At 43.1% G+C, this 11,743-nt stretch overlaps 1 protein-coding gene across 1 annotated transcript; it reads right to left on the bottom strand.

Annotated features, from left to right (window-relative positions):
- Positions 1–2,932: 2,932 nt before the first annotated feature.
- Positions 2,933–10,094, bottom strand: LOC124688112 (DNA topoisomerase 2). The gene is made up of 20 exons (XM_047221829.1): positions 9,525–10,094; positions 8,485–8,774; positions 8,330–8,396; positions 7,974–8,244; positions 7,689–7,888; positions 7,397–7,606; positions 7,198–7,311; positions 6,965–7,078; positions 6,635–6,799; positions 6,369–6,554; positions 6,127–6,282; positions 5,898–6,031; positions 5,650–5,818; positions 5,271–5,543; positions 5,001–5,187; positions 4,866–4,915; positions 4,343–4,789; positions 3,996–4,265; positions 3,812–3,908; positions 2,933–3,725 (listed from the first exon to the last, which is right to left on the bottom strand). Exons 1-20 carry the CDS (start codon positions 10,092–10,094, stop codon positions 3,115–3,117), a joined length of 4,581 nt encoding a protein of 1,526 aa, XP_047077785.1. The 3' UTR covers positions 2,933–3,114.
- Between the last annotated feature and the right edge of the window lie 1,649 nt (positions 10,095–11,743).

The following is an 11,743-nucleotide window of genomic DNA, read 5'->3' on the forward strand; positions in this document are numbered from 1 at the left end:
TACCCATTCAGTCAAATATATTTCCAGGATTAGATTCAGCTGCATAGCACTGGCAAATGATCTAGTTTTGCAATAAGAAATGGCCAAATATATTTTACACCGTGAAGACACAAAGGCTATACCCAGCCCCCAACCTTTCATGGTATACCAGACTTGGAATAAGATCTTATATGTTGCTTCTCTTTTTGTAGACCATGATTTTTTTAATGTTCCCCACATGTTTGGTCCTTCGGTATAGGAGCATTTATTATACCCCTATCATATATTGAGGGCATGTCTCATTAACGGCATGCCCACTACTTTTTAGAAGTAGTGCATATTGCATACCAACCTACAGCCCACTACCAATACTTCATCAATACTATGTCAGTTTTGAGCAATTTTCAGATAGATGTTACACCTGAATATCTTTGCTACCATGAGGACAAGAACAAATGCAAATGCTTGAACAGAAGAAACAAATATTGTGTAAAGTAATAGCAGCAAAGCGCAACACCTATAGAAGACCATATTGCATCTAGCAAATTAGATCACCAAACAAAGAAAGACTTAAATCTAGCAAATTAAATCTTACATCACCAGGGCACTAGCTTGTATTAGCTTTGCATGACTCACCTGCATAGGCTGGAGTTGCATATGTCCATTGGTTTTATGCCGAGTCGAGGCCACCTCTGAGCCACATGCATGATCGATCAATATCTGTACCTAATAAAATTATTAACCTTTTTTATACATCCCAATGGGAAAAGGAAGGATTCTAAGGTGGGGTAGAGAGAAAAAGGAAAGGACGTACCCTGAGAGCTCCCGCACCTGATATAATGGCCAGAGTATGAAAGGTGATTTCAACTGAACAATATTGAAACAAAAAAAACATCTGATTATTTTCTTCGCATCCCAAAATCTCCCTCTAGGACGCAGTCAGAACTCGATGGACATACAATTCAATAACATAGCATCAAAGCAAGCTATTTTAATGGGAATGCAAATCACCTTGTCTCTTTCGCAAGTTAAGACTCATGGGCTGATGACCCTTCAACATTCTCGACAGATAGATGGACTACATGTGAATAAATTCTCGAAGCAATGTAATAGAATCCCAATTTCTTAATAGCTTCTAAGAAAGCCCCTGTAGAAAAAAAAAATACTAAGTGCCTCGCGAAGTCTGCTAATTATACCTTAAATGTACATTCAAAATTTCAATGATGGAAGTGTGCACATGCATACCAAACTTTATTCCTGTGTTGCAGAGCATATCAGGGATTATGCTCATTGGACTACTCGTTAATAATATGAGATACCTGGATATCAAATCCATGATAGTTACTCAGAATGCAGAGTGAAATATAGACAAAGGGTAATAATTTATATATGAACATAACGCGGAAGGTTGAACAACTTTCTCACATCTCCCTAAAGGTAGAAAAATCATCCAGCATATAGTACAACTACCAATTAAAATGACACTTTTCTAGCTTATAAGAAAAATGATGAGTGGACACATGAGCTGTTCAATCTAAAAAACCAAGAATTAGTGTTTCGGCCAGCAGCAGTTGGTATCCACCAGGGACCATGCCACAGCTGGTCTAGCCTAACCCCCGCAACTCAGTCATGGATAACGACAGAAGAGTTTGGGAAAATAAATACCGCTTTTATACCAGCAACTAACGGACAACAGTGCATGCAAAAGGAGCACCGAGTTGCATCTCGTTCTCGAATATATTGAAATTGATCAATTCAGCAAAAGACTTCTTGGGATACTGGCCTATTTGGGCTGCACTAAAACAGGGGGTGCACTTGAGAATCTGTGATTGGTTCCAATACGTGAAGCAGACTGCAGCAAGACAAAAAAAAAAATTTGGATGACAACACTCCACACCACATGGCGAACATTGCTTCGCATAATGCCTTACCAAGCAATTTCAGAGGAGAAAAGGCATTCTCAGGTTTTGAGCTACTTCGCTGCAATGAAGGAATCCTCACAATAAGAAAATAAAACTTGAAACACATTGGAATACATAATAGCCAATTGCAAATCACCTAACCAATATCCTCACATGCCAGGACTCCAAATAGGCATGGAACCCAGTAATAGCACCAACAATGTCCAATTTTATTTATCTTAATTTTCCAAGTAGAGATAGTCTAATATACCTGAAAAAAAAAACTTGTCATAGCGAACTTAACAGCAAGAGTACTTCTAAGCTTCAGTAATTTTCAAGTCTTCTCTCAGGTTATGATCCATAAGAAGCACTTTGCCATCTGTCCTGATTAGATAAGAGTGTTCCATGGGTGTTAATATTTAGATTCCTCAAGTACTTATCCTATTATCATGCCAAGTCACGAGAACCAGAAAGTGATTTAAATGGTACAAACAACCAGAAAAGGGCACATTTTGTATTACCCATGGCGGGAGAACAGATCATAGAAAACACAATATCAAGGTTGTATGGTTTAAAAGAGGAATACCAGCAGATCAACCAACAGAAAGTACTCCAGATGCAGCCGAGTTTGCAACATCACAATGGATTGTGTCACCTCTCATCTGTGCAATGACAGGTAAATTTTAAAAGAATGGATCTGCAGCCTGCTTGGATTTTCCTCAAACATCCTATACCCTTAGATACAAAAACATTTGCACAAACAAAGATGAGAAACTATGGGGTGAGAAACGATTCCAGCAGCACAATCAGCACTGCACAATACCCCATGACAGGGACACCGCCGGACAAAACAGAGCATCCAGCAGATATAAAACAGCATTAAGACAGCACAGGTTAAAGGTGATACCAGATTCCACATGGATTTCAAGGTAAACAGGCTAGCTGGATTTCAGAACTAGAAAATAAGGTACCAGATTCCAGATGGATTTCAAGGTAATCATGCTAGCTGGATTTCAGAACTAGAAAATAAAATACCAGATTCCACAAGGACAAACATAAATCTCAAATCGATTAGCACACTGGATGTCTGGGCAACCTAACATAGCATACGACGCACAAGAGATGCACCTGAGCAAGCACCAATGCATCAGATTTGCTAACCAAATGTTTCAGAAATTAAACGGACAGTCACACTGAACTCCAGGCAGTTTTTAAGCAGCTCAACTAAGAAGGTCTAGTCGTCATCGGAGTATTCAGAGTCATCGCTCACATCCAGCACATCTTCATCATCAGAGTCCTTGTCTTCACTCTCAGACTCGACGTAGGTTAACGTCGTCTTCCTCTCCCGAACTGTCCTTCTCGGTGCAACTGGCTCAGCAGAGCTTCCGGATGGAGGAGCGTCAGCATCTTCTGTGCTTGTCGACCCTCTCTGCAGAATCGAGCTGCTCTTCTTGTTGAAGGGGGAGGCCCTGATCTTCCGTACCTTCTTCTCAGGTGAAGGAGCGCTGGAGTTGCTGTCGTCTACAGGTTTGAATGTCTCTTCCAGAACCTTCTGCCTCATGCCCTTGCTCGGAGCTGGCGCCCTCTTCCTGGCTGCAGTAGTCTTTGGCTTCTCAGCAGCAGGTTTCTCAGCAGCAGGCTTTCTTCCCCTGGCTTTCTTCTCAACTGGTGCTTCAGTGGTCATGGCAAACTCTTCATCCTCACTCTCATCGGTGGGCACTGCTATGTCCTCATCAGACAACTCAATCAAGGATGCCATGGCCTTCTTTGCTGCGCCTCTTTTGCTTGGCGCGTTCCTCCCTGTCTTTCCTTTCTGCTGGCCTTCTGTAGTCTCAGTATCCATTGCTACAGAAGTGGTTAAGCCATCAGTTAATAATTTTGTAATAAGAGGTAAATATTTTACGGTCACAAACAGGAAACATGGGCATTACCACTAAGTTCTGGAGAGGAGTCATGAAGAGTATAAGCCGCCAGACGGTCTTTCAATTCAAGCATTTCCTCCTCTTCATCTTTCACCGGTGCACTTGCCTACGAAATAGTTGAATTGACTTGTAAACATAGCACACAAACTAGAGAGAGAGAGAGAGAGAGAGGAGGCTTGCTAAAGGAACCCACCTTCTTGGCTGGTTTCTTCCTTTGTGCTGCTGGTTTCGGCATTGGTGCTCCGTAATCTTCGTCATCACTCCCAGCCTTGAAAAGTTCAATTATTTCATCAGTAAACAGGAAACAACAATGCTTAAGACTCCCTGCCATAAGAAATGCATCAATTGTGGTACTCTCTACCTTCTCAGACTTGACAGCAGCCTTCTTAGGCTGTCTCTTGGATGCTGCTTTAGATTCTGCTTCCTTCTTCTTCCTGTTCTTTTCCTGTGCATCTCTTCTTTTCTCCTGGGCCTTTTGAAAGATTGTGTCGAGTCTCTGTATTAAAATTGAGTTAGATGTGATCATGTGAAACAGAAAACTTCAAGGGAAACATCAGTGACCAGAAAGCTTACATCCAGTTCCTTCTCAAGAGCGTCAAGGTCTTGAAACCAAAGTGCTTTTGGTTCTGTTAGCCTCAGTCTCTCAACTTCAAGACTTAAATTCTCCTGCTGAGCAATGAGCTGCTGTACCTTCTCAAGAGTCAAGGTACCAATTGACATTGAGAGGAGGTAGTCATAGTCACTAGCATCTGCAGCATCAGCAGGGCTCTCTTCATTTCCTTCATCATTGTCTGTAGCCCCTGCAGCAACTGGCTCATTCTTCTTATTCTTTGGGAAACTTGCATAACCCTTCTGCTTCAGCTCCTTAAACAGCTCAGCCCTCTTCCTGTTATTGACTTTAATCTCGCCGTTGACAACAGCAAGAATAAACCGTACTTTTTCATCAAGCTTCCTCATTTCCAGTGTAATATTTTTGAACAAAGCATCCTGCACAGCAAAAAAAAAAGTTAATGGGTATTCTCAAATACTAGAAAAGCATCCAGGAAAATGTCAACACATGTACCTTTCTTTTAACATAGTATTCTAGCCTCAGTGTAAAGAACTCTTCAAGTACTGAAAAGTTGACATATTTTCAGTGACAGCAATGGAGACAGAAAAAAGTTTGTCAAAAGGAAATTGTTGCATACAGGATACCTACTTTCCTCTGGGGTCTCGTACTTTCTAATTTTGCCATCCGGACCAAACAAGTGCATGTTTGTTATTGCCAGTGTGGATGTGAGCTTGAATTTCTTCACAAGGCCTTCTTGCTTAGCAATGTTCATGTTTTCCTCACTCAAGGTGACCTCAAAATCCACATTCACGTCATCACAATAGGACCTAACAGTCTGCAAAATGATTGTGATTAAAGAACATTGGTTATTAGGGAAACATGTATACCCAAGAATGAATTGTTTGTGCGATTAACTACCTCGAGAAATGCTGGTTCCTTTTCCTTGTTATTTTCCTTGTCTTTGTCCTTATCCTTCTTCTTGGTTTTGTCCTTATTCTTGTCCTTACCTTTTTCCTTGTCTTTCTCCTTGCCACTCTCCGCACACATGGATTCAAGATAATCTTTGTAGTCTCCTGTCCAACGGCGGATTGGCAGCTCCGTGATTTTCAGCATACTGTCATTCGGAGCATCTATAATACCAGTCATGGTATATGTTACACCAGTTGCCTTAATAGTTTTCTCAATAGAGCCCTGTCAGGTGATGAACAGAAAATTTGCACCGATCAACCATTTGTTAGTAGACAGAACCAAAAGTGCATACTGTACAGAACAATGTTGGTAAGCGCATTTTACTGACCTTGAACCCCTTGTACCAAGGATCCATTGGCTCAACAGGCTCATCTTTTAGCAATCGTTTCAGATTAGCGATAATGTCTCTTGGATTATAGTTTGGGACATAGGAGCTCCATCCAGTGCCAATGCCTTCACTTCCATTGACCAAAACCATGGGAATGATTGGTACAAACCTGAAGAAATGGTCCCATTGTTTAGATACATCTGTAACTCTATTCGAAATCACAAGGATGAATGTTCCAAGAGATATACCAGCTCGGTTCAATAGACTGTCCATCTTCATTCAAATAGTCCAGAAGAACATCATCATCCTTTGGGAAAATTAAGCGAGTGACAGGTGATAATCTAGTGTAGATGTACCTTGCACTAGCACTATCTTTGCCTCCCTATAAGGAATGAAAACACACAAATAAGCATAAGAACACCATTTTACAAAGATCAGGGTCAAATGGTACTCAGCTATTAGAGAGTTATATCCCACCTGATTTCTGGTGCCAAATTGGCCAAGGGGTTCCAAGAGATTTATATTATTGCTGCCGACAAAATCTTGAGCCATTCCTAGAATCGTACTTGCCAGACTCTGCTCACCATGGTGGTACGCTGAGTGTTCTGACACATAACCAATAAACTGTGCCACCTGTGGCCAACAAAAGTAACAATTTAAGAATATGCTGTGATGATCTCAGATAGAGAAGTTTAAGAACTCTTTTTCAGATGGCGCACCTTAGCCTCTTTAACCAAGTTCTTCTTGAACGAGCAAAACAAAATCTTCCTCTGGCCTGGTTTAAGACCATCAACCATTGAAGGTATTGACCGTTCAAGGTCTGCCATCGAGAAGAGTATCAGCTCTTTATTGATAAAGTCCCTGTACTTGATGCGTTTCTCGCGTTGGTCAAGGCAAGTTCCAGGCTAGAATTGGGTATGTGAGTTAGTTTTGACACACAAACCAAGAGACCTATGCTAAACTGAGAAAAGATGCAATGTTTAACCTGAAAGTTGCTCAGCCAGTTCTTCCGGTCACTAATCCTTTTCTTGCTGAATGCCAAATCAATTGCAGTATCATCTTGGTCATCCGCCCAGACAAAATCCTTCTTGTGCTTGGCAATATGTTCAAAGTACTCCTGGCCTTCTGCAGCTGTGCTGGTCCCTAGCCCCTGAAACAAACAATGTTTTAATTAAGACGATGCACAACTCCAGAATTCTCACTTATAGTCCCCTCCACTAAAACATAAGGAAAAACAACATAAACATACAGAAAAACAACATCACATGGAGAAACCATAATGCAAGAACAAAATGAGCAAGAGGTAAAAGCAAACCTTGTAGTACTTTATAGTCCAAGCACTTGCATTTCCCCCTAGCTTCTCTTTCCATTCTTCATAGTCTGGCATCGAGTAAAATGACAGGACAGATTTGTTCCTGTTATTGGTTGCCTGTAGAAGACAATGAAACTATTATTTTTTCCGCTGGACAGAATATAACAAATTTAGTACTGAAGAATGGTACAAAAAAACGTATTAAGAACTATTGACTGACAAAAAGAGTTCCCTACCTTGATAATTGGAGTGATGAACTCAACCAAGAAGGATGGAACTTTGAGGAGAGATGGCCAGAACTTGTGAATGAAGTTGATCAACAACCCTTTAATGTGGGAACCATCATGGTCCTAAGAATTCATCAGCTCAAAGTAAGCCAAGAAACAACCTGATTTTGACTACTCGAGATAAAACTGGAGATGTTGCAAGACAAACCTGATCTGTCATTATCATGAGATGGCCATATCTCAAGCCCTTTGTGCTATCATAATTCTTCTCATGCTGCAAACCAAGTATTTTCTTTATATTCTGGATCTCTGCATTCTCCGTCAACTGCTTAGTGTTTGCTTCCCTCACGTTTAGTAATTTACCCCTAAGAGGAAACACACCATAATGATCCCTTCCAACTTGACCTATACCAGCCATCTACAGAGGCAAAAAAAGGCATACCCTTCAGTATGACAGCAAAAGTATAAACTATGGCATTTGATAGGTTAGCATTACTCACAGCTAGAGCCTTTGCTGAATCTCCTTCAGTAAGTATCAAGGTGCACTTGTCAGAGTCCTTGCCACCGGCGTCATTTGCATCATCAAGCTTAGGAATGCCAAGAATATTTGACCTCTTGGTTCCATCAGTCTTCTTTAGATCCTTCTTTAGCTTGTAATCAGCCCAAGAAAGGAGATTATCCACAATCCCAGAGCTAGCAACTGCAATTGTTAGAAGTGAGTGTTACCATTTGCTTGTGCTGCCACATCAGACAGTACAGGATAAAAAAGTTCACTCATCAAGTACCTTTCTTAAGGAAATCCAAAGGGAGATCACACCTGGACCCAAAGCTTCCCAGACGAGTTGTCAAGGTCTCCTTGGTTTGCGAATCAAAGGCAGGGTTGTCAATGAGCGCGTTAACAAAGACCCATAAATGGCCCTTCACAGTATGCAGCTTCACATTAGCATTTTTGTTTTTCTTGTGCACAGCTTCCATCACATGGCTGGCAATTTGGCCTGCCACATGTTCAACATGAGTTCCACCTCTTATGGTTGCAATTCCATTCACGAAGCTGACCTGTAAGCAAAAGAAAATGTGTGAAATATAACTAAAACCATATCAAAAGAACCAAACAGCACAGCAGCATAGCTCACACGTGTACCTGCTGAAATTGCCCTTCACTTAGACTCACACACACCTCCCAACGATCATTTACCTTTAGGTGGAGACTGAAAGGAAGACAAATTTGGATTAGCGCAAATAGTTGGGTAGGAAATTCTCACGGATAAACCCAAATTGATCAAAACTATGTCAAACCTTTGTAGCTCCGGTCCTTCTTTGTTAGCAGAGTCAATATACAGTTTCACGTATTCTGGGAAGCTTTTTACTGGCACCTTCTGGCCATCTAACTCAACCTTCACGGTTTTGCCAAGGGTGCCCGCCATATCAACTACTCTCTTCTTCATGAGTGCCACGACATCTTGTTCAAGCTCAGTCATATTGAACTTTTCAAGGTCAGGCTTGAAGGTAACTCTGGTCCAGTTCTCAGACTGCTTGCACTTTGTAATCTCAGGCTTAGACTTGTTGCCCATGTTTCCGGAGAAAACCTGCACAAGTAATCAAAGAGGAATGTCATGCTATATTAACTATTCAAGACTTCAAGAAACCAACAAGAGACAGTAGTTAATACTGCATGAACCATCTATATTTTCATGGTAAACCTTACTGACCAGTGCTACAAACTACTAGCATAAGCATAACAAACAAGATTCAGAATAGAAATGATTACAAAAATATGTGTAACCTGGCTAGCATGGCCTTGTATACTCTTAGCACTATTTGCCAAATTAAACAGCACAGATAGTGCTAAACTACAAATCTAATGTTACATACCCCGAAAACCGCCAGATTTTGAGCGGCCACAGCCACTGCACTAACTAGGACCACATGGCATATCAACAGGACATGCTAGTCTGTAATGTGTGTATCCAGAACTGACAGAAATCTCCATTTCTCTAACCCACTAACAATGTCCAACCCAAAAGCAAAAATATCCGACTGAAATACAGTCAAGGAGACGGTGACTATTTCACCAGGTTCTACTTATCTATCAATCTACTACAACAGCGCAGATAATGCTTAACTACGAATCTACTATTACATACCCCAAAATCACCAGATTCCGAGGTTGAGCGGTTACAGCCAAAGCACTAACTAGAACCACATGGCACGTCAATAGAACATCCAAGTCTGTAAAGTGTATAACCGGAACTGACAGGTAACTCGATTATTACTAACGGGGGGTGAACAAAATATCGGACTGAATACGGTCAAGGAGGAGACGGTTATTATCTCACCTGCTTGTACTTCTTCTGGCGGCGGCCATCAGCAGTCTCGATGACGAACTCGGTGGAGAAGATGTTGGTGAGCTTGGCGCCGTACCCGTTCCTCCCGCCGGTGGTCTTCCGCTCGTGGTCGTCGTAGTTGCTGCTGGTGAGGAGGTGGCCGAAGATGAGTTCCGGCACGTAGATGCCCTCCGCCTGGTGGATCTCGACGGGGACGCCGTCGCCGTTGTTGTAGACGGAGATGCAGCAGCCCGGGACGTCGATGGTGACCTGGAGGGAGTTCATGGAGGGGTCGCGCTGCTTGTTGTCGGCGGCGTTGACGAGGATCTCGTCGAAGATCTTGTAGAGGCCGGGGACGTACTCGACCTCGCGGTGCACCATGGCGCCGCCCTCGTACACCCAGAGCTTCTGCTTGTGCTTCTCGACGGAGCCGACGTAGGTGTCCGGGCGCAGCAGGATGTGCTCCAGCTGCGTCTTCTTCTGGTACGTCTCCTCGATGGTCTTCCCGGCGCCGGGGCCCGGCCCCGCGGCGGTGTTGTGGGAGGAGCTGGACTTGAGCGGGGGCTTCGTGGCGGCGGCCATGGCGGGCACACAGAGGTTGTGTGCGCGCTAGGGTTTGGTGTGGGGGGATTGCGGAATGGGGAATTGGGGATCTGGGGGAGAAGGGGAGGGGGGCGCGGGGTTTAAAGAGGGCTGCGGCTAACGGGCGAGGCGTCCGAGATTTTGAATTTTGGGGGCGCTGTGGGCGGGATTTGTGGTGGGAGGTTTCGGGAACGGAAGGCTAGGATTGCGGGGGGCGTGGATCTTGCGGTGGAAATCGAATTCAGTCCACCTTGGAGTATATAGTACGGTAACAAAGATGGAAATTGTGGTGGGGCCTATAAACTGCCTAACTCAAACTGTGAGGTGTTCAAACCTGAAGTACGTGGCCGTAGGGCAGCTACTATGTTACCCTAGCTGTGAGACTTGTCATTCGGAACCGTGAATCAAATCACGTTCACAACTTCGATGTACCAAAGAAAAATCTATTGTCTGTTATCACGTTGTGACAAGTCGCATTTCCAGCATCACTTTCCTATCATTTGAAAAAAAATGGAGTGTTTTTTATCACCGTGAACAGGTGGTCGACTTAGAGCATCTCTAGCGGATCCCTTAAAACACGTTATGGAGAGCTGAAAATTTATTTTAAGATGTCGTGTGGGTTTAAGTGGAACAGATCCCGCAAACATCCAACGGATCCTGCGTACACTTACAAAGATTTGTTCCCTTGGTGCATGCGGGATACCGTTAAATATATGCGTTTGCAAACAAATTTTAGTTTTAAACGTGTCAATAGTCTGCAAATAACTTTACAATAGTACCAAGCCCAATTAGACAATAGTTAACATCCAAAAATTTGTATTGAGCGAAATTGTTAAACAATTATTAGGCTTTATGTTGCTGGGCCATGTGACTCATCTATTGACCCATGAGTTCATGTATATATGTCTGCCCCCTCACTCTAGAAAACCCTAAGAAAGACACAGAAGTTCTCCACCCACCTCCAAGGTCAGCCACCACCTCTCTTCTCAATATGGTATCAGAGCACTTGAGGGCAGAGATGGAGGGGCTGCCAAAGATGAAGATGGAGTGACAAGATCAGTTGCAGGCTGCGGCGGATCTGGTGGTTCTGCATCAAGAGAGCACAAGGGGAGTTTTGTGGCAAGACTAAGCCATGTCAGAGGACTTCGCCAAGGCCCTGGACAGGCTGGTGGAGCTTCTCACCGCCAAAACTGCGAAAGCTGTTGTTGTGACCAAGGCAGTAGATGGAGCTCCTCTATGTGCTGGCTCTTCACAGGCTGAGGGAGTGTAGAAGCTTGAATTGACCCTAAATAAGGTCAAACTGGAGGGTGTCAACAATTACTTGAGCTGGTCAAGGAGAGGATTGTTGTTGCTGAAGATGAAAGCTCTGGAGGGATATGTGCTGGGGGAAGTTGATGAACCTGTAGAAAAGAAGAGTGTTGAGTGGAAGAAATGGAGCACTACTGATTCAGGTATACTTGCGTGGTTGCTCGGCTCTTTATCTTCATCAGTTGTTGCATCAGTTGAGGCACTCCCTACTTCAAAGGAGGTATGGGAAGCTTTGTCTCAGATGTATTCTGGTAAGGGAAATGTGATGTTGGTTTCTCAACTTGAGGATAGAGTGCATGATCTGACTCAAGGCGAAAAACCAGTACTGACCTATGTGGCGG

Source organism: Lolium rigidum, chromosome 2 (assembly GCF_022539505.1).
Source record: "Lolium rigidum isolate FL_2022 chromosome 2, APGP_CSIRO_Lrig_0.1, whole genome shotgun sequence".
Lineage (NCBI taxonomy): Eukaryota > Viridiplantae > Streptophyta > Magnoliopsida > Poales > Poaceae > Lolium > Lolium rigidum.